At 48.6% G+C, this 22,559-nt stretch overlaps 1 protein-coding gene across 1 annotated transcript in view; it reads left to right on the plus strand.

The window, feature by feature from the left end:
* Positions 1 to 22,559, plus strand: part of HK1 (hexokinase 1) — a 38,668-nt gene that overhangs the window by 12,790 nt on the left and 3,319 nt on the right. The window contains exons 4-17 of the mRNA XM_066555034.1: positions 3,360 to 3,479; positions 6,525 to 6,620; positions 8,302 to 8,401; positions 8,487 to 8,670; positions 8,839 to 8,994; positions 10,596 to 10,829; positions 13,938 to 14,242; positions 14,749 to 14,897; positions 14,998 to 15,117; positions 15,988 to 16,083; positions 16,793 to 16,892; positions 19,067 to 19,250; positions 20,988 to 21,143; positions 21,815 to 22,048. Of these exons, the coding sequence (XP_066411131.1) occupies positions 3,360 to 3,479; positions 6,525 to 6,620; positions 8,302 to 8,401; positions 8,487 to 8,670; positions 8,839 to 8,994; positions 10,596 to 10,829; positions 13,938 to 14,242; positions 14,749 to 14,897; positions 14,998 to 15,117; positions 15,988 to 16,083; positions 16,793 to 16,892; positions 19,067 to 19,250; positions 20,988 to 21,143; positions 21,815 to 22,048 (2,234 nt within the window). The remainder of the gene's footprint in view (positions 1 to 3,359; positions 3,480 to 6,524; positions 6,621 to 8,301; positions 8,402 to 8,486; positions 8,671 to 8,838; positions 8,995 to 10,595; positions 10,830 to 13,937; positions 14,243 to 14,748; positions 14,898 to 14,997; positions 15,118 to 15,987; positions 16,084 to 16,792; positions 16,893 to 19,066; positions 19,251 to 20,987; positions 21,144 to 21,814; positions 22,049 to 22,559) is intronic.

A 22,559-nucleotide genomic window follows, 5' to 3' on the forward strand; every position in this document is an offset into this window, starting at 1 on the left:
TCTTTCCATGTCTTTGTCATATCTGTGTTTTAATTTTTCAATATCCAAAGGCCATTTGGCTGCTGGGAAGCAGCAGTGTGGAGCTTAGGCTGATAGGCTTTGTCATGGCTTTTAGGCTGAAAGAAAGGTGAGAAGGCTTCTGCTGACCCCATGGGCACGGTATTGAAGTACCAGGAAAATAAGAGCAGAACTTGGAAGCGTTATCAGAATAGCAGCTGGGTTTGAAGTTGTTCTATGATGATATCCAGTGCTTGCTGTGTGCCTTCAGAGGGAAGCATGGGGGATGCCCAGGAGGCAGACAGGCAGCTGGTGACTTGGTGCTTGTGACTGATGTCTACCCTTGAGGTTTTCTGAAATGTCTGAGCCAGATTTGTGGAATACTTGGACTGAGCTGCCTGTGTAGGGTAGGCTACTAATGATTTCCAGCAAGCTGTGTCATTAAGTTTGCTGAATTACACTCCTAAAGCTTAGTGCCTAATCAGCTTATTGAAAGATTGTGATTTATGGCTTCACATCTCACTAACATGGTTCATTTTGATATTTTCTACTTCACGGCATTCAAACTTCCATTTTTGTCCATCTGTCAGGCATGAGCTCACAGTTTTACCACTCAGAGACAGTTCCCCATCAAAGTCAAGGGCAAAACTCTGATTGACTTCAGCAGTGTAATAGCAAGTCTAAAATTTCTAAGAATCCTGTCTCCTGTGCCAGCTCAGTGAATGGGAATGTGCCTGAGACTTGATTTTGGTGTTGCTTTTTTGTGTTCTTCCACTGGAGGTAACTTACAGATTTGTGGCTGTTCTCTAGATCTGAAACTGTGGTTTCCTTGCTCCTTAAATCATCCCCATTGAGGGGCTTGGGCCTGAGCTTGGCACTCCAGTTGCTTGTCCAAATCTCCTGTCTGACAGCCAAATGCATCCTTGTGGAGACCTCAGAGTCCAGCTTGAGCAGGCAGCTTCTTGGTCAGGGGAATTAAACCTAATCTGCTGCTCAGGGTCTCAGGCTGTATTGCCTCAGGTCTATAAATCAGACTGGTCCTTTCCTCTTGGCTGTGGCCACTCTCTGTCCATATTTTTGACATATGATAAAATATTTGGCTCACAGTGTTCCTTACTGCAAATCTGTGGGTAAAAGAAGATTTTGATTTTTCCTTGGTGCACCTTCCCTGCTTTAATGAAATTTTACTGGATCTTTGTAATGTTGCCTCTACTGTCCAGTCAGAGTCATTTGGCACTGGTGAGGTTTGGATGTTAGTATGGGCATGGGCACACACAGTGTGTCTTGAGTCTCCTTAGGAAAAATTTATGAGTGTCAGTGGTAGCAAAACTAATAAATGCCTGTCTTTTTTCTGCTTTTGAGCCATGCCATCCCTCTGTGGTTTATGAACAGCAGTAGCACAGCCAGACTGTGCATCACTGACTAGACACAGCTCCTGTAGTGTCCACATTATGGCTAATGGTTAACTGCATTTGCATCTCATTAGCTGCCCTCCCAGTGTGCTGCTAACTCACACAGGTGGTCTTCAGCAGGTCCTGCCAGGCCTGTGTGGGCAAACAGAGCAGGTGCATGGAGCTTTTGGAGTCTGTTGGGAATGCCCAGGAATTTTTTGCATTTAGACTTACAAAGCAGATCCCGTCTTTTCTCTGTGCATTTGTAGTTTGTTGCATGAGAGGGATTTTTGTAACAACATACACAGTCAACATTTCTGCTTCCTGCTCTCTGAACTCCCAAGGGGTTTGAGGTTGGCCCCTGGGTTTTGTTTGTAATCCTGGAAGCAGCTGAAAGTTTAGTAGGACTGAGTATTCAGCAAGATACTTTCAGATGGGAAGCATAATCAAAACACAGACTCCTGCTGTTTCTGTGTTCCTCCTGGAGAAATTGCCATATTTTATTATGTAACTAGTTCTTTTCCTAGTTCCTCTGTCTCTCATCTGGACAGCTGAAAATTGTCTTCCAGAAGTGTAGCAGAGTGCATTGCATTCCCAAGTTGTTTCTCTGCGTGGGCTCAGAAAAATGTCTTTGATTTGCCCAGGGCAATGAATGGCAACATTCTCCCTGGGAAACCACTGTACTTTTCCTTAATCAAATCTGACCTCATTTAAGGCATGAGTTTAAGGTGTTCAGTTTAATTGTAACATTACACACACTGCTTCTTGACCTGCTTTGAAGGACAAAATATTCCTATTCATCCTTTGTAATTGCTGCAGTCTGTCTGTAGTACATTCCTGTCTCTCCAAGACTCTCAATTGTTCTTAATAAAGCTGTGTGGGCTAATTGGAACCAACAGATGTCTTTGTGTACTCCCTCCCAGTTATCCCCAGTCTTCTAGGCAGATTACCTCCTCTCATCCCACCAATGCTGTAGATAGGATTTGTTTCATTTTCTTTGGGTTTTTGTTTTTCAGGGAGTTAAAATGTGAGGCACAGTTATATCCTGGGGCAGGCAGTGACTTGTTAATAGCTTGCCATCCATCTGTGGTAGGGGTCAGTTGAAGGCATGTCTGGCTTTCTGGTGCTGGTAAATACAAACCTGTGTTTTTGTTGTTTCAGTTGCTCAGGCTTGATTCCAGCTTTGAGCATTGCACTCTACCTGAGGGGCTTCCAAGGTGGCTCAGTGTGCTTTGTGCCTGCCTGGTTCCTGGCCTGGCTGACAGGGACACAGAGTGCCATGGTCACAGGTGCCATCTGGGTGGGAGTTGGTACCCACAAGCCTGGTGCAGGCTGCCTGCATAGTTCAACCTTTCAAAAAATGCAGAAAATATCCCCATTTTGGGTTGTTTCTCAGAACATGGAAAATATTTAGATGAATCCCTTGAGTTTCCTTTTTGTTTGTTTTTTGTGTGCTTTAGGCCTAGATATGAGATGATGTTCTTTTGGGTGGCTCCTTCAAAGTGCTGGGTTCTCTGCTCTCAACAATGCTTGAGTGAAGCAGATATTGTCTTCTCTACATCACTGTAAAAGTGCTCCACCTCCTCTGGGACTGGATCCCAAATGTTCTTTGGACTGGCTCCTTCCTGTTATAGAAAGGTTAAAAGAGCATTTTTGTTCTCATCAGATGTTAAGTGGAAGGGTTACAGCAGGCTCGAGAGCCACGAGCCTCTTGTTTCAGGAATTGTTTTTATATGGGTGTAAAAGATGCCTGCAGAATTAGGTGTGTAAAAGGACAGTGCCTTTCATAATGTATTAATTATTAAGGTGTTAATATACCCTGCTTTCATAGCTATGCCATTTATACATCCTTTAAAATCTGGAGAGCTATTTTCCCCTTTCCCCTCACTCAGAGCAGTTTTCATATAGTTTGAAACATTTTCTCCCTGAAGCTGTATCTCTAATCACGGTGGTTTAATATTTTTCTTACAGCTTTTTGATCATGTTGCTGAATGCCTGGGAGACTTTATGGAGAAACAACAAATCAAAGACAAGAAACTGCCAGTCGGGTTTACATTTTCCTTCCCCTGCCGACAATCCAAGCTAGATGAGGTAAGAAGATTTCACAATTCTCTTAATACACAGAAGAGCTGCCATGTTATTAAAGCAGTATCCCAGACAGGTCTTGTTTTGGGGATAAATGAGTGTTATATTTCACTGTCAGACTGTGTTTGTGTTTATGTTTTTGCCTGGTTAACAAAAGAGGAGGAGACAGCAATGTTTTGTGCTGAGCTCCTCAGCATTATGGCTTACCCTCTAGACATGGCAGTGGTTTTCCCTGCCTCCTGTGCAGCCTTTTTCCCCTCTCCCCAGGGTGTGGTTGGTGTGAGCCAGCCCAGCAGGGTTTGCTGGGTTTTGCTGCCCCTCACGAGTGCACAGAGATCTGAATCCAGGTGTCTATGCCAAGCAGGATCCTGATCCTGGGCACCAGGGCCACTTGGAAAGGTCACCTGGAGCCAGCCTGCTGCCCAAAGGGATGGGGATAAGCAGCCTGTGCCCTGCCTGGTGAGATTCCCATGGCAGGGATGGGGATAAGCAGCCTGTGCCCTGCCTGGTGAGATTCCCATGGCAGGGATGGGGATAAGCAGCCTGTGCCCTGCCTGGTGAGATTCCCATGGCAGGGATGGGGATAAGCAGCCTGTGCCCTGCCTGGTGAGAGTCCCATGGCAGGGATGGGGATAAGCAGCCTGTGCCCTGCCTGGTGAGAGTCCCATGGCAGGGATGGGGATAAGCAGCCTGTGCCCTGCCTGGTGAGAGTCCCATGGCAGGGATGGGGATGCACTGCCTGGTGAGATTCCCATGGCAAGGATGGGGATAAGCAGCCTGTGCCCTGACTGGTGAGATTCCCATGGCAGGGATGGGGATGCACTGCCTGGTGAGATTCCCATGGCAGGGATGGGGATGCACTGACTGGTGAGAGTCCCATGGCAGGGATGGGGATAAGCAGCCTGTGCACTCACTGGTGAGATTCCCATGGCAAGGATGCTGTGGTGTTTTCCTCCTTTTGCTCCTGTACCGCAAATGACTCAGCAGGCTCCCGGTACAGCATTGCCATGGCAACAGTGTAGCAAAGAGTGCAGGAAAGTTAAATCTGCACAAAACACGCAGAGGTTGTCCTGTTAAAGCATGACCTGCTTTTCCAGCTTGCAGGTCTCTAGGTTAGCCTGGTGCAACAGCCCCTCAGATGCTGGTGCTGAGGAGGGCCAGGTGAGGCATGATTTTCATTACATTTCATACTTGGGCAGTGCTGAGAGCTGAACCCAGGGGTGCTGACTAACTCAGGGTCTGAAAGCAGTTCAGAGCAGAGAGCTGCCTTTATCTGCATCAGATCAGAAGAGATGAGTTGATCTTGGGGCAGCTCTCCCACCTGGCTGTGGTGCATGGTGAGGCTCAGGCTCCTGACCACAGCAGAGCCGTGCTGGGGTTGTGGTTGTGAAGTTGAGTTGCCTTTGGGAAGGTTTGCTTAGCTGCATGATGAAAGGTGCTTGTTTGTGGGCTGGTTTGCTCCAGCCAGCTGGGATGGAGTCCTGCTTGTGTGGGGCAGGCAGCACGAGGGGAGCCATGGGGACACCTGAGCAGTGGCAGAGTGGAGTGGGGTAGTAACAAGACAAGGGTGGGTGTCTCTTGAAGAGAAAAGCCAACAACAAAAAAAATTACTGACAGTTATGCTGATGTGTTTTGAGTGTTTGAAAAATATGTTTTTTCTGGATTCTGTGGGCCAGGTTTGTTCTTGGATTGCTGCTTCTGTGAGGCTGTGCTTGCCTGGGTGCTGTTTTCTGTGCTTGGTGAGCAGAAGGAGACAAGGTGGTCCCTGTTTGCTCCAAGGGTGACAAGATGGGCACTGCATGGTTGGGTCCCACTCAACCCTGCTGCATTCCAAGGGCTCCTTTCTGCTGCCAAGGCTTTGCTGGTGAAGGAAAAATTCCTTCCAGCACAGTGGCCAGTCACGCTGAGAGGAGCTGCTCTTTGCCAGTGTGGTTTGACCAGTTTCTTATAAAAGTTTTGTGAAACAAGGTGCCCTTTTTGCCCATGAAAGCTGTGCCAGCTTTGCCCACAGTTTCCCTGCACAGCAGCACGGGGCTTTGCTGGTTTTCTAAATGGTGCCCACGAGGGCACCATTACACAAACTGAGTTTCTGGTCGAGGGGTAGGAGAGTATCTCCTGGTCTGGAAAGAGCTGCCCTGACCCTCTGTTCCCTGTAGCTGTCTCAGTTTGGAGGGAAAATTTGATTTTGAAGCTGAGATATGGGCAAACATACACTTGGGCAATGGCTGCTTGTGCCTACAGGCTTCAGCTTTTTTGGGTTTTAGCTTCTTGGACTCCTGTTGTGGCAGATGTGAATATTGTGGTGGGTATGGAAAGCTGAGCTGGTTTGAGTTGTCTTTCTGTCAGTTGATTACTGTCAATACTCTTTTCTTTCTTTGATTATTATTTACCTGTACACTGAATGCTCTGATTCAGCCAGGAATTATGCAAATAGCAAAAAATCAGTGTAGTCATTACCTTGGGGGATTTGCAGGCTCTTCATGATGGTTTGCAGACAAGGAGTTCAATACCAGGATTTCCTTTTTGATCTGTGCTATAAAGTAGGGATGTGCATTGTTACATCTCCAGTTTTTTCATTTGCCTCAACCCGTAAACACATTTAAACAAGCTCAGACAGATGGGACTCCAGGCAGTGAATGTGCAGCAGCCTGATCCCCACTGCAGCTGAATCCTGGACATGCCAACATCATATCCCTGCTCTGTAGTCAGTCCTGTACAGTCAGCTTTTTCTGAAAGCAGTCTATTTCCATGGCCCAAAAGGATTAAATGGTTTTCCAAGAAAAACTGTCGAGGAGTAGCAGGGAGAAGAGTAGGCTGAAAATACAAAATGCAAACACACCATTTTCTAGCAAGGGAGGGGAAAAGGATTTTCCATCTTTCATCTCACTGTAATTAGGCTCTAAGACCACCAATTGTCTCAGGTTGGGTTGTTGGAGGACATGTGAGAAAAGAGACCTGAACATTCATTTGAGGTATAAAATCTTGTTTTTAAGGAAAAAGAAAAAAACCAGTGTGTGTTTTATGTTGAATGTTGCTGTGTTGCTTTCTCAGGGTTTCCTGATAACCTGGACAAAGCGCTTCAAAGCGAGCGGAGTGGAGGGAGCAGACGTCGTGAGGCTGCTCAACAAGGCCATCAAGAAACGTGGGGTAAATTGCACTTCTTCTTCTCTTTTAGCTGTATCTCAGCTTTGGCAGGGACCACTCTTCATGTCACTCACTTGAGCAGGTGTTCTGAGTGGCGGTGGAGCTCTGCTTCCTTGTATGAAAATGCGTGGGTTTGCTGGAGAAATGAGGCGGCGGCAGAGTTGCCGTGTGGAAGCTGTGATTTTCCTCACAGCACAGAGCTGAGTTGCTGTGTCGTGGCTTTTTGCTGGCAACCTTCAGTGATCTTATCACTCTTCAAAAACTCAAGAGGTGCTGTGTGGCAGTGCTGTGGCTTTTCAATGATACCAACATGTCCCATTCCTGAGGAACTTGTTTCTTGTGGACTGGACTCAGCTGAGTTGTGCACCTGCTGTGTGTGGGAGCAGGAGAGGAGCTGAGCAGAGGAGAAGGGGATTTCAGGCTCAGTGAGCTCTTGCTCCCTGCAGTTTCTCTGTGTTGACTTTATAGAGAGTGAAGGTGACCAGGTTGCTGATTTAAACAAATAAAAAGGCACTGAGCGTGAGAGGGAATGAATTTGAGTTTGCATAATGCTTGCAGCCAGGTCATATGTTGATTACTCAGCATCCAAAAATTCATTGGAAACTGTGAAGTATTTGCTTTCTTTGGGCAGTTGTGGACTCAAGCAAACCTGAATTTTGCCCTCACCAAACAACATTACTGGAGTCAGTTACTATCATTAGACTTGGCAGAATCTCACACACTGGAAAGGAATGGCTGCATGTAATTTATTTAATTACATTATTTTTGTATTAAAATCTTCACTTGAAATAAAACACATTGATGTTTTAAGTGAATCTATAAGAAATATTTTCTAGATTGACACCTCAAGCAACTGCTTCAAATCATTCCATGATGTTTCAGTGCAAATCTCCTTCTCCCTCATGTATAGGCCTTTTCTTTCCTGCCTGTGTGAGAGCAGGGCTGTGCTCTCTAGAGTGATTCTGGTGCTGTTTTATTGCTTGCATTAGTCTGCTCTCACTGCCTTCTTGGGTACGTGGGATGGGGAGCTGGCAGACAGAACAGGGAATATTTTAAAAGATGAGCTATGGTATTCAGACAGATTATTTGTCTCCTGTTCCTTGTGAAACTGGTGAGGAACAGGAGCAGCGTTTTCCAGAGCAGCCCTGTGGCCCAAGCTGTTGGAATTTGAAATGTAGGGAATTCTCAGAACTTTTGGCCTGTAAGTCAAAGTTTAAAATTAAACACAGGATTTGATCTGAGACCTTGAGAAAGGCTCCTAAACTAAGGTGCTAGAAGCAAGAATGTGGATTTATTGTTTGAAGCAGAAACATCTTAAGCTAAGTGGAGGAAAGTTTAGAGTTTTAGAGTTTAAGATATAAAAATAAAAGTAGCTACAAGGGTAAAGAAGAAGTTTAGAATGCAATACTGTAGGTTTGTGTGTTACATGAGTCCATAAGATGAAATATTTAAGGATTGAGTCAGAAACATATATAGTGTTTTATTAGTCAATAAATCCTTAAAAGATCTTTTAACTAGGGGTCTTGTGACCTGAGCCATGCAGTAAAGATGTGAGCCGAACTCACCCTTCCTACCTACGTAGAAGATAAAAAAATAAACCCCATCATCAAAACCAACTCAGAGATCCCATCTGTAACTCACTCAAAACTGCTTCCAAAATGCCCCTACCCCTGTTGCTCCCCAGGACTACGATGCAGACATCATGGCTGTGGTGAACGACACCGTGGGCACCATGATGACCTGTGGCTTTGACGACCAGCGCTGCGAAGTCGGCCTCATCATCGGTAACGCTCCGGGCGGGCGCGGGGCTGCTCTGCTCTGCTCTGCCTGCCCGGCCCCCTCAGCACCTCCTGCTCTCCTTCCCCCCAGGCACGGGCACCAACGCCTGCTACATGGAGGAGATGAGGCACATCGACCTGGTGGAGGGGGACGAGGGCAGGATGTGCATTAACACCGAGTGGGGCGCCTTTGGGGACGACGGCTCGCTGGAAGACATCAGGACCGAGTTCGATCGAGAGATTGACCGTGGCTCCCTTAATCCTGGCAAGCAGCTGTGAGTCATTTGTGGACGTTTGTTTTCTGTTCTGTGCCCCATTTCCCTCTTGTGTTAGCAATTCTGCAGCTCAGTAAAGCTTTGCCTGTGGTGAGGCAAACCTCTGGCTGGGCTCTGCTTCCCAGTGTTGCCCATGGATTCGTGGGTGACTGCTGTCCTCTCCTGCAGGTTTGAGAAGATGGTCAGTGGGCTGTACATGGGGGAGCTGGTAAGGCTCATCCTGGTGAAGATGGCCAAGGAGGGGCTGCTCTTTGAGGGGAGAATCACCCCTGAGCTTCTCACCAAAGGGAAGTTTGAGACAAAGCATGTTTCTGCCATTGAAAAGTGAGTAAGCTATCCCTTTTCACTCCTTGGGCTTCACAGTGACTCTGAATGTTAATTTTCCTGCTCTTTTTGCTTTGTGGGCAAGCATGCTGCACTGGGGGTGTCTGCCATTCCCCCAGCAGACACTCTGTGCCCTTGTCCCCAAGATTTCTCCCTTCTTCTGTGTTGGGAGAGCTCTAAATTCTGCCTGCCTGTGCAGCTTTCAGGGTACGAGCTGCAGTACCTCTCTCACTGCTCACAGAGTTGCTACCCTGCAGCTAAACATGGGAGTGAGTTGGCTTAGTGCCTCCTAGCAAATGCTTGTGCTGCTCCTTGCTGTATCCCTGGGATTGCTGGGCAGAAGGAAAACAAGTGTGACAAGGCAGAGCATTCAGTCTCGTAGGCAGGGCCGGGTGCTGCACAGTGACCTCTGAGCTATGTGCCAGTTGGTTTCTTAGAGTGTCATCACCCCTTTGGTCAGTACTCACAGGCTCTTCCCCCCTGTGTTTTTAAAATTCACATCACTGGGATAGTTTGTACCATAGTCATTGGGCTGGATTTTCTTTTTGAAATGGCAAGTACAACTCCAAGAGAGCAGCCAGTAACTTCTATAATGCCTGTTCCTCCTGCCACAGTTTACTCCTCTCCCTGCAGATCATGTTGTCTGAACAGCTTTTCATTAAATTTTAGCTTTTCATTTGTTTTAACCACAGAGGTCTGTGTTGTGGACCAAGGTAGTGTTGAACAGCAGTGAGAAAAATGCAATTGTTGAGAAATTCAGTTATTAAGAGCAAAAATTTGCCCTGAAAACCCACCTAACTTCCTGAAGAGGCAGTTTGGTTATAAGTAGGAGGCACATGCCTGTGCAGCTTCCAATTTCTAGCTGGTGCTAGCAAGATGCAGGAGTCCTTAAAAAGATGTATGGAGTGCACTTAGGGATGACAAGATATATACCTGTTGTACTTTTGTCTGGGAAATGGCTGAGCTGGCAAGGAGAAGTTTGGCCAGATTTGCTCTCAGGCTGGATGCTAATGAGAAAAAAAAATGCAAGAGGCAGAGATTCAGTAGGGTTGTAAAAGCCTGAAAAGAGACCCCTTAGGATGAAATTGCTTAGGCAATCTTTGCTCAGGGTTTTGTCTTTCACACTGGGTCTAATTTATCAAGACAAGCAAGGGAATGAGTGTGAGATTAGGTGTGTGCTCAGGCCTGTGCTGAATTGTGGCGCTGGTGCTTTGTGCTTGAGAGAGGCCATTTGCAGTTTAAAGCATCGCTGTAATGAAAAACCATTTTAATTCCTCCAGGTCCTCCCTGTGATGCTGCTGCTGTGGTACCTGGAATTGCACTGTTTGTAGGTGGCATGTTTGCACCAGGAAACATGCTTTAGTGGAAACATGCTTTAGTGGAAACATGCTTTAGTGGAAACATGCTTTAGTGGAAAGCTTTTCCATCTGTGAATGAATGCATGTTCAGAGCGTTTTATTTCAAGCCTCATAGAGCGTTCTAGTCCAGATCTCTAAGAAATGTTCCTTCTAACTTTCTCAAACCCCAGGCAGGCAGGGACACCCATGTTTGGACGTTCCTCAGTCCTGCAGCCCACTGAGGAGTCCCCTTTTGCTTTGCAGGAGCAAAGAAGGTCTGAACAAAGCCAAAGAGATCCTGACGCGGCTGGGGGTGGAGCCGTCCCACGAGGACTGCATCGCTGTGCAGCACGTCTGCACCATCGTGTCCTTCCGCTCGGCCAACCTGGTGGCCTCCACGCTGGGAGCCATCCTCAACCAGCTGAGGGACAACAAGGGCGTGGGCCGCCTGCGCACCACCGTGGGCGTGGATGGCTCCCTCTACAAGATGCACCCACAGTGAGTGCCCCTGCTCCTGCCACTGGCACTTCTCCTGCCACGGGCTCTGCTTTGCAAAGGGGTCATCCCAGGGCATCACCCAGGTGGGCTCTGCTTTGCCTGTGATCCCAGGGCATCACCCAGGTGGGCTCTGGTTTGCCTGTGATCCCAGGGCATCACCCAGGGGGGCTCTGGTTTGCCCGTGGTCCCAGGGTCACCCAGGTGGGCTCTGGTTTGCAAAGGGGTTGTCCCAGGCCATCACCCAGGTAGGCTCTGGTTTGCCTGTGATCCCAGGGCATCACCCAGGCAGGCTCTGGTTTGCCTGTGGTCCCAGAGCATCACCCAGGCAGGCTCTGGTTTGCCTGTGATCCCAGAGCATCACCCAGGCAGGCTCTGGTTTGCCTGTGGTCCCAGAGCATCACCCAGGCAGGCTCTGGTTTGCCTGTGGTCCCAGAGCATCACCCAGGCAGGCTCTGGTTTGCCTGTGGTCCCAGGGCATCACCCAGGCAGGCTCTGGTTTGCCTGTGGTCCCAGGGTCACCCAGGTGGGCTCTGGTTTGCAAAGGGATTGTCCCAGGCCATCACCCAGGTGGGCTCTGCTTTGCCTGTGATCCCAGGGTCACCCAGGTGGGCTCTGGTTTGCCTGTGGTCCCAGGGTCACCCAGGCAGGCTCTGGTTTGCCTGTGGTCCCAGGGTCACCCAGGTGGGCTCTGGTTTGCCTGTGGTCCCAGAGCATCACCCAGGCAGGCTCTGGTTTGCCTGTGATCCCAGGGCATCACCCAGGTGGGCTCTGGTTTGCCTGTGGTCCCAGAGCATCACCCAGGCAGGCTCTGGTTTGCCTGTGGTCCCAGAGCATCACCCAGGCAGGCTCTGGTTTGCCTGTGGTCCCAGAGCATCACCCAGGCAGGCTCTGGTTTGCCTGTGGTCCCAGAGCATCACCCAGGCAGGCTCTGGTTTGCCTGTGATCCGAGGGTCACCCAGGCAGGCTCTGGTTTGCCTGTGGTCCCAGGGTCACCCAGGCAGGCTCTGGTTTGCCTCTGGTCCCAGAGCATCACCCAGGCAGGCTCTGGTTTGCCTGTGATCCCAGGCCATCACCCAGGCAGGCTCTGGTTTGCCTGTGGTCCCAGGGTCACCCAGGCAGGCTCTGGTTTGCCTGTGATCCCAGGGCATCACCCAGGCAGGCTCTGGTTTGCCTGTGATCCCAGGGCATCACCCAGGCAGGCTCTGGTTTGCCTGTGATTCCAGGGCATCACCCAGGCAGGCTCTGGTTTGCCTGTGATCCCAGGGCATCACCCAGGCAGGCTCTGGTTTGCCTGTGATCCCAGGGCATCACCCAGGTGGGCTCTGGTTTGCCTGTGGTCCCAGGGCATCACCCAGGTGGGCTCTGGTTTGCCTGTGATCCCAGGGTCACCCAGGCAGGCTCTGGTTTGCCTGTGATCCCAGGGCATCACCCAGGTGGGCTCTGGTTTGTAAGGAGGGTGTCTCAGAGCATCACCCAGGTGGGCTGTGAGATGATGAACCCAAACTGTGGGCATGGGGGTCCAGGTCTGAACTGGGGAGCTTGGGGGAAAGGAGAGAGGTCTTTTAAGTGAAGAAACAAAGCAAAACCCTGAGTAAGTGGATACTGCAATGTCTGAGATATCACCAAGAGACCTCTTGGGAGGAGAGTTTCTCTGTATAAAATACTACTTTGTGCCCATTGATTGGGCTGTGAAGAGACCTGCATTAATTCCCCTTCACCTCCATTTCCAGTTCAATGCCCATTCCTAACCCTATTTTTGCCAGTCTTTTCTGAAGATACACTTGGAAACCAGGGAGGGGAAAAGTAGTGCTTAGATTTCTGTGGCCTTTAAAAAACCAGCTTTGTCCTGTTTTCCCCATCTTGAAAGTTACATTTTTAGTGAAACAGCTGTATAGATTTATGTAGAAATCAGAAAATTCTGTTCATGGGGAAACTTCTGAAAGGAGAAGTATGCTTAATGTTTCATTTTCAGTTTCTCATTATTTATTGAAAAAGATATTTTCCTCTGTTAAAGAAAACCATAGAACAGAAAAGTTTCCAAAAGTGCTGTTCTGACTAGCTTTTCCAGACTGGGCAAGGTCTGGGGATTGTTAAGATAAGGAACATGGACAATTTTGGTTTCCCACACCATCTAAATCATCAAGTTCAGGAGAGGACCCCAGCAGAGGGAATTGGGGCAGCATTGCAGCCAGGGAGTTTCTCCATCCAAGATCAGGTTCAGGGGATGAGACATGCTCTCCCCTGCTTTTTGCTGGTTTTGCTTAGAAATTGGGGAGGAACAGATTAGAAATTCAGGAGGAAGGAGAAGTGGGAAAGAACTGCACTTCCCTGGCAGTTTTCCTACTTGGCAAACTGTAGTTAGTTTGAGCATGGTGAGTTTGCCCACTGCTCTTGCATTGGGTTGGTGTTGGCAGTGCAGATTTTGGGGGGCATGCCGTGCAGATTTTGGGAGGATGTAGTGCAGATTTTGGGACTGGGCAGCGCACATTCTGGGGGGGATGCAGTGCAGATTTTGGGGGGAAGGCAGTGCAGATTTTGGGGGGAAGGCAGCGCAGATTTTGGGGGGATGCAGTGCAGATTTTGCGGGGGGTGGCACTGTAGATTTTGCAGGGAAGGGCAGCGCATATTCTGGGAGGGATGCAGTGCAGATTTTGGGGTGTGGGCAGTACAGATTCTGAGGAGTATACAGTGCAGGTTCTGGGGGGATGCAGTGTAGGTTTTGCAGGGAAGGGGCAGTGCAGATTTTGGGGGGATGCAGCACAGATTCTGGGGGGGCAGCAGTGCAGATTTTGAGGGGGATGCGGTGCAGATTTTGGTGGGAAAGGGCAGTGCAGCTTTTGCGGGGGGAGCAGTGCAGATTCTGGGGGGGATGCAGTGTAGGTTTTGCAGGGAAGGGGCAGTGCAGATTCTGGGGGGGATGCAGTGCAGATTCTGGGGGGGATGCAGTGCAGATTCTGGGGGGGAAGCATGGTAGGTTTTGCAGGGAAGGGGCAGTGCAGCTTTTGCGGGGGGAGCAGTGCAGATTCTGGGGGGGATGCAGCGCCGATTTAGGGACTGGGCAGTGCAGAGGCCGGGCTTGCAGCCTCCCCTCCCCTCCCCTCCCCGCAGGTACGCCCGGCGCTTGCACAAGACCACGCGGCGCCTGGTGCCCGACTCGGAGGTGCGGTTCCTGCTGTCGGAGAGCGGCAGCGGCAAGGGCGCGGCCATGGTGACGGCCGTGGCGTACCGGCTGGCCGAGCAGCACCGCCTCATCGACGAGACCCTGGCCGAGTTCAAGCTCACCCACGAGCAGCTGCTGCAGGTGAAGAAGAGGATGAGGGCGGAGATGGAGGCGGGGCTGAAGAAGAAGACTCACGACACCGCCAAAGTGAAGATGCTGCCCACCTTTGTCCGCAGCACGCCGGATGGGACAGGTAGAGCGCGCCCTCGCTGCAGTGGGGATGATGGCTCGGCTGCAGCCCCAAAACTGGCTCCCATTTGTCAAAGCTGAGCAGATCTGGTGCAACCAAAGAGGAGCCTGAGCTGTGCAAAGGAGGAGATCTCAGCGCTGGCCCCTGTGCCTGATCCTGTGTCCTTGCCTCAGGGTGCAAGCAAAGTCACAGCTTGAGGGGGGAAAACCCCAGCTGGGATCATAAACCCAAACCCATATGACCCAAACCCAAAGTACCCATTATTTGGGTACTTTGCATTTCAGGGTACTTTCAATTTCAGCTCTCTCTCAGGGAACAGTTGTGTGAGTCCTTTTCCCCTTGTTGATTTAAAGGAAAACAAAATAATCAGAGCAGCATCTGAAGGCCTCCTTTGATGAAGATCTTCCCAACTGAGTTTTTAGGAGATTTTCTATCAAAAAACTTTGAGAGAAGCATTTCTTCAGATTTTACTTATGGTTCTTCAAATATACATACATATTCTTTTACAGAGAATGGAGACTTTCTGGCACTTGATCTTGGAGGGACAAACTTTAGAGTTTTGCTGGTGAAAATCCGCAGTGGTAAAAGGAGAACAGTGGAGATGCACAACAAGATCTATGCCATTCCCATAGAGGTGATGCAGGGAACAGGAGAAGAGGTATTTGTGTTTCTCTTTGGCTGCACTGCTGCTTTTTAAGTAACTCCTTAAGAGCACATAACATGTACAACTTCAAATATTATGACTTTTCTCTTCAAAGCTGTTTGATCACATCGTTACCTGCATTTCTGACTTCCTGGATTATATGGGAATAAAAGGAGCACGTCTTCCTCTTGGCTTCACCTTTTCCTTCCCTTGCAAGCAGACCAGTCTGGATGCTGTAAGTTCCTTAATATCTTTTCAATCTGCTTCTGTTCTTATGCCAGACCTGGTTTCTCTGCCTTCATGTCGTCCACGTGACACTTACAGGAAGGTCACACAAGGGGAAGGTTCCTGTGCTGACCCTGACCAGTACAGCTGCTCCTATAAATAGTTCCTTTAAGGGTTCTAGTGCAAATGCTGCCTGTGGCTGTGACAGATAAGAGCATTTAAATTTTCCATGGTGGTCATAGCCCTTCTATAAGGCATTCTGTTTTTTCCAACTGTGTAAACCTGCTGGTCTGTGACACTTCCCTGATTCTGCAAGCAGTAAGCAAAAGTCCATCCCTGCTGCCAGTGCCTATTCCCAGATGATCTTGTCTCACTGGATGAAGTGGTTGCACCAGAGTCTGTGGGCTGTGTCACCCTAAGGGTGACAGTGTGGCCTGCAGCACATCCCTGACAAATGACCTTGTGTTCTTTGCATTTACATGTTCAATTTCTTCACTGCCACATCCTTACACCAACCTCTGCAGCTGTTAATAGTTTCCTGTGTACTTAGCTGGGGTTTCTTTTAAGAAAGGCACATTTTCTATAACACTTATTTGGGGTTTTTGAGTTTGTTGTTCCTGTCACCTCTTTTTTTATTTATTTTTTTTTTTTAGTTTATTGCATTGCTCTGGAAATTTAGAGCCCAATTGCAATTAGTTGTTTTAGATGCAAATTCAACATACTGAGGAGATTGAGGAGATAGTTCTTTTCACAGAAACTCTTCTGTAAAACATAACACTAAAGTGATGCTTTACAGAAGAGTTTGAGTATTTGAGATGTTAAGTATACAGAATAACATCTGAGTCCTAACAACTTGATAACTTCTTTTCTTGCTTTATAGGGTATCCTTCTCAATTGGACAAAAGGCTTCAAAGCTACAGACTGTGAGGGAGAAGATGTGGTATATTTACTTAGAGAAGGAATTAAAAGAAGAGAGGTGATTTTTCTTTCTTTTTTTTCCTCATTCTGTTCCTGTCCAGACTTGACAGACCTTGTGGGTCGGGCTGGCTCCCTCTCACAGGATCTGTGTGCCTTGTAGACAGAGGCTGTGCCTCCTGTCTTGCACAGAAAATCGTTTTTCCCCAGAGGCTTCTGACTTTCCACATTTGCCAGAACTTTCAAGGCTTCTTTCAAACTCTGTGGCAATTTCCCCATGCATGGAGAAAGCAGGAGTTTTCAAAGTGGTGACTGTAGGAATGCACCTTGGTGCACCCTAAATGACAGTTTTCTCCTCCTCTTCTGGATCTTGAAAAAGCCTCAACCAGTTTGGCCAAAACTTTCTAGGAAGGGAAGAAAAATAGCCTGAGAAAGGTGTTAATTTTGCACAGATTTTATCAGCCAGTGAAAAGGAAATCTTAAAAGCTTTGTTACTGGAATTGCCACACAACTGCTGTGATACTGAATGTTTATACCATGTGCCTGTGTAAAAGATGTGTGCTTAAACATGCTTAAGCCAGGGATAAATTTCATTCTGAAGACAGTCTGTCACAGGTAGAGCACATTAAATTCCTATTTTTGCATGTGTGAAATGAGGCTGGTGATTTCAGTTGTTTCCAGTGTGTTTCTACATCATCCCCTTTGGTGGGAGGGACTCGCTGCTATTTTCTCCCTGCTTTTTTCTCACTGCTATTTTCTCTCTCTCAAAGGAATTTGACTTGGATGTGGTGGCTGTGGTGAATGACACAGTGGGCACAATGATGACTTGTGCTTATGAAGATCCAAACTGTGAAATTGGGCTTATTGTAGGTACGTGTTAGAGCTGCTTTTTATTAAATAGCACATCCACACATCTGCCTGTGTTCTCATGGAGGCATCTGTGGTTAACTGAAAATAAAGCTAGGATTTCTAGGGGTAAAAGAGAGCAAAATTCAACAGCCAGCTTACTTCTGTCCACAATCAGTCAAGATGAGCAGAGGCTGTGATGCACAGTAAATCCTGCCTGTTTTATCTGATAAAGGCATGGGAGGAGAGCAAATATGGGCTCAGGGAGCCTCAGTAACTCCTGTTAGTTTAGCCTGTCAAGGTGTCCCTGCTGGGGTGCTCTGGTGGCCCACAGCTTTCTTCAAGCCAGTGGTTGTCAATATAGGACACAAAACAACACAATGTGTTCACACTGCTGTTTTCAAGGTGAAAAAAGGGAAGTTTCTTTTCTGACTCTAACATTTATAGATTTTCAAAAGTGACAGTGGATTGGAGGGTGAAAGTGCCACCTCTCCAATGACACTGGACAAACTATAACAGTCTATCAAATTTTTCCTGCAAAACTAGAAGTTATTTAAAAAAGTATGTGAAAAAATTTGTTACAAGATTGTAAACATCAGAAAGCTTAGAAAATCTTAAAAAAATCAGGGCGACAAGTGGTCTCTCAGAATAAGGCTGCAGAGTGCAGCCACAATTCCCAGATGGCATATGCTGGAGAGCTGTGACAGCCTGAGCACAGTGACACAGCTCCCTTACCAGCAGTGAGACAGCTGAAGGAATTCCATGGGCTGCTGCCTTTGCAAATGCCACGCTTGGGCAGCCTGAGTCATGGGGCAGTGATGAATTCCCAGAGCTCTCCAGAGGAATGAGTTTTCCATGGGAGGGAAGGGGACAAGGCACCTGCAAGCTTTAGGAGTGCTCTCAGTTGGAAGGTGGCTTGTAGGAAAATCAAACCCCACCAATTTCTCCTGCAGACAGCTGGAAAGTGTCCAGGATGAGTCAGCAGGGTGCAGTGTGGGTAGGAAGCCGTGCCTGAGCAGCTCCATGGTGGCTGTTTGCAGGAACCAGAGCTCCCTGCAGGAAGGACAGCGTGTCCTTGGGGTGCTCACACACCCCCTGGGGACTGTCCACTGCAGCCCTGCCAGAGCTGCTGTGCAGCCAGCATGTCTGTGTGCAGAGCAGCCTGTCTCAGGGGCCTGGGCACCGCTGGGATAATGGGAATGAGAGCCCCAGGCTCTGACAGCTCCCTCTGCCCTGCCTGGCTGACAGCACCTGAGGGAGCCTGGGCACTGGTGGCAATCTGCAGTTGGGTTTGCTCTGGTTTGCTCCTGCAAACCTGGCTCTCAGCCTGCAAACCCAGACATTCCCCCTGCCAAGCCCTGTGCTGGGGCTCAGCTCTCCTGCAGCAGGGGAGTACTGTGGGAGGATCTATTTTAGCTCAGACTGTATTGATGTAATTCCCTAAAAACATGGCAAAGGAAAACAGACGTGCTGTAGCAACTGGTATATCATCTGGGATGCAGGATTTAATGAGAGTTTAAGTAACTTCAAGAGAACTTTTGCCCTGGTAGCAGCTAAAGCTGCCTCTCTTTACTAATAAAGCTTTTCTCCCTAAAGACCTCTGTGTACATGGAGCACTTTGCCACACTCCTTAGGATCATTTTTGAAGAAATATCACATATGGCCTCATCTCAACTTGGAAGTAACCTTCCTGCTGGAGAAAGTGAGCAATTAAAATCAGAAAACCTCCCAAGCAATCAGCTGGTAAAACCCTTGCTGCCTCAGAACTTGCTGAGGTTTCCAGTTCAGCATATTTTCCCCTGAATTCTGTGGATGTGTGGGCTTTGTGGAAGGTGTTTCCAATTGCAAAATCCAGCTGTCTGCTTCCTGAAGTTTTGGGCTCAGAAGCATGTGAGGTTTTGTGTGCTGAAAGGGCTGCCCTGCTCTTCCTCCCTGCAGTGTGGGACCCTCAGCCCAGCTGGCCTGGGTGAGCTTCCTCTCTGAGCCTCCCTGAGCAATGCACCACAGGAGTCCTGTTCTCCTTCAGTTTAGGGCTGTTGAAGAGTCGGGGTTTAGGTTTTTTTGTGGTGTTTCAAATGATGATTCAACTACTTCTTTCAGAAAGAACCACATTCAAGATCCACCAGAAGGTTTGTCAGGTGTGGCTTTAGCATTGTTTCGTTCCAACCAAAGATAACCTGGGTGTTTCTTCGTTTCAGGAACGGGCAGCAATGCCTGTTACATGGAGGAGATGAGGAACATAGAGATGGTGGATGGTGAGCAGGGCAGGATGTGTGTGAACACGGAGTGGGGAGCCTTCGGGGACAACGGCTGCCTGGACGACATCAGGACAATATATGACAAAGCAGTCGATGACTTCTCCCTGAATGCTGGCAAGCAGAGGTACTGCAGCACAAATGGGTGCTGGGCCTGTCAGCCAGGCTGCCTTAAGTGCTTTTAAGACAGAACTGGTTTCTCCCAGCTGAGAAAAGAGAGGTTGAGAGTGGAAAATGACTGCAGTCCTGCTATCCTGTGAGATCTCCCCTTTCTGTGCTTTTCCTGGACACTGGTTTTTTGTGACTTATTTGCTGCCATGGGACTCCACAGCAGGGCTTTTGGTGAGGACTTCAAAAGTCTTGAAATTATGAAGTGACCCTTTTTCTTCTCATCCTGTGCTGTATGGAGGGGGATAAGATGGCTAGTCATTCTTTTTTCTCTGGGTCTCAGGTTAATCTCTTTTAGATGAACTCTCTTTGTAGAGGGCTGTGCCTGTGGCAGTCCTGAACTCACACCAGCTGGCATGGTTAAAGCTTGGAGCTGCTCACTGGAAAGCAGTCAGGAGCTCTCAAGCAGTTGCAGCCAGCTCTTGTTTCAGACAATTTTCTGGATGGGATAGGTCATGTTAGAGGGCCTGCCTTTTTTGCTTCTGGAGTTAGGTCCCCTTTTTGGGGCTCAGCTTTTGTTTGGGCAAGTGCTTCCCTGTCCCCTTCAAGAAAAACTTGACAAGGAGGTGTACCCAGTACCCAGCACTGATAAAACCAGGCTGAGACTGTTGCTTGCTAGGACTACAAACTTTCATCATTTCTTTGCAGCAGTGCTTTGATGCCAGGAGCTTTTAAAAAGATTTTGTGACTAGAATAAATCTGCCCACAAAAACCTGAGGAATACAGACAAGCTGGCAAGTCCCACGGGAAGCTCTTTAGAAGCTGAGGCTCAAACAGACCCAGAGGGGCAGACGTGGAGCGAGCCTGATGCAGCAGCAGAGTTGGCATGGAGTAAGCAGCCAAAGGCAGTACTGGAGACTGCCAGGGGAATAATTTATTCCAGAGATAGTCAGGCACTCAGGAGGGAGGACACTTGCTGGGTACAAGCTTAAGAGAGCTCAGGGTATTAAATGGACTGCATGGCCTGCTTCCAGCAGGATGGCGTGCTGGGCTCTGCTCAGTCCAGGGCACAAACCCTGCTGTGGAGCTTCAGGAGGTGAAATAAAGGATGCATCACTGAATGCCCTTCTCAGGAAATTGGGCTGTTCAGTTCTTGTTGGTAAGGACACAACTTACAGACCCCAAAATGCTCCATTCAAAGCAGGAGAGGACGGAGAGCAAAACATAGCTGAGACCTCCTGAGAGAAAAAGCTCAGTGGCTCCATGCAGCAAAATTACTGGGAAACCACAAGGTACAGTCACTGCAAATGCAGTGTTTTAAAGGGAGTCCTGTGCTTAAAAACCATCCCTGTGCAAGATAAAGGATGGGAAAAACCATGTCCAGCGTGCTCACAGGACTACTGACCTGCAAGTTGGCAATCTGGTGGTCCAGGGTTGGTTTATGCTCCTCAGTTAATTCAAGCACCTGGTTTCCAGTAGGCAACCAGTTGTCCCAAAACTGTCTTGAACCCCTCTCAGCCTCCAACTCTGCACACAGGACCCAAGTTTCCCACTTCCAGTCTTGCCTCAGGGTAGAGAGAGGAAATCTCTTCCACCTGCAGACCTCTGTCTAGCACAGGATAAGGAGAGTCCCAGGAGTGATGCTTGGCCCTGGTACCTGCAGCCCTCTGTGCACAGGACACCTGGCTGATAATGATGCTGCCTTTGCAAACATGGGTGGGCTCCCTCTGAGCTGGACTGCTGTCTTTGTTTGCAGGTATGAGAAAATGATCAGTGGGATGTACCTGGGGGAAATAGTTCGCAATATTTTGATCGACTTCACCAAACGGGGTTTCCTGTTCCGAGGCCAGATTTCAGAGACACTGAAGACCAGGCATATCTTTGAAACCAAGTTCCTTTCTCAGATTGAGAGGTAAGAGCACTGCAGGGGAGGTGAAATAGTGTAGTAGTGTTCATCTGGTGATGCTGCTGGACGGGAGGGAAAGCTGGAGAGCATTGCTTGCTTCTCTGGAGAGAATTTGGGTTTCAGCCTGTGTTTGTGTGCAGGAGGATTCTTTACAATATCAGCTGAATTTCTAGCAATGCTCACTTCTAAACCCTGGGAAGGGCTTAGAAGGATTCCCTGATGCTATCATTTTATTTCCTTGTTTGGAAATCAAGCCATTTTCCTGGGCCCCTTGTGTGTGTTTAGCTGCAGTTGTGGAATTGAATGAGCACTAGCTGAGTGAGCACTGCTTACTGCGTGTTTTTGTGCTTTTATTGCTTGGACTCTGTATTTTAAAGCAATCTCTGAGGCTTCACGGGGGAAAAACACCCCAAGGTCACTGCTAAAAGTATTTTCCTGGAATGCCCCATGGTAAGAAAAGAGAAGGGGAGGCAGTGCAGAGCTGGACTTGGAGCCTGTGTTGCTGCTTGCCCCCTTGTCCTGCCCTGCAGCACAGTGCAGGGGTGACTGAATTTGCCTTCCCTGGGGTCACTTGTGCTGTCAGGAGAGGCTGCTGCCTGGGCTGGGTGCACCATCAGTGCTGTGGGGTTTATGGCTTGACTGAGGGAAAGCTGTGACACGGTGTTCTCCTCCCACAGTGACAGGTTAGCCTTGCTGCAGGTGAGAACCATCCTCCAGCAGCTAGGGCTCAACAGCACCTGCGACGACAGCATCATCGTCAAGACAGTCTGCGGGGCGGTGTCGAGGCGAGCAGCCCAGCTCTGTGGGGCTGGAATGGCTGCCATTGTAGATAAAATTAGGGAGAACAGAGGGTTGGAGCGCCTGGAGATAACGGTTGGTGTGGATGGAACTCTCTACAAACTCCACCCACAGTGAGTGTTTGCCTTCTCCGCTTTTGTTTGTGCCTTGCGTGTGCGTCCTTTCTCCTGATGCTCCCAACTGGACTCTCTCGTTTGCTGGGATAAGAGCCAGGGGAAAAAATGTCTTAATCAGGGGGCTCAGGGCTTTCTGAAGGGCAACGAGAGGATCAAGAATGGCTTGTGAAAGATTCTTGGGGTGGTGACAAACTGTAGGGGACACGGTTTGCCAAGTGAGATGGAAGCTCTGTAGCAAGGAAGGGATCTCTTGGCTCTGGACAGGCAATGACAGAGCAGTGCTGAAATGCCTGGTGCCTCTTTGGAGGATGTCTCTGTTCAGTGTCCAGTGCAGAAGAGCTGCTGCAGAGCAATGCAGATGAGGGCAGGAGTCTAAAAGAGCTGGGGGCAGGAGCAGAAGAGAACTACTGTGCATGAAGGAAGATGGGTGGGAAGGAGAGGACTTATGTGGACTTATGTGGTCTGCTCTTTTCCCTTTGCTGTGGATTAGTGATCCCAGTTAACCTCA

This window comes from Molothrus aeneus, chromosome 8 (genome assembly GCF_037042795.1).
Source record: "Molothrus aeneus isolate 106 chromosome 8, BPBGC_Maene_1.0, whole genome shotgun sequence".
NCBI lineage: Eukaryota > Metazoa > Chordata > Aves > Passeriformes > Icteridae > Molothrus > Molothrus aeneus.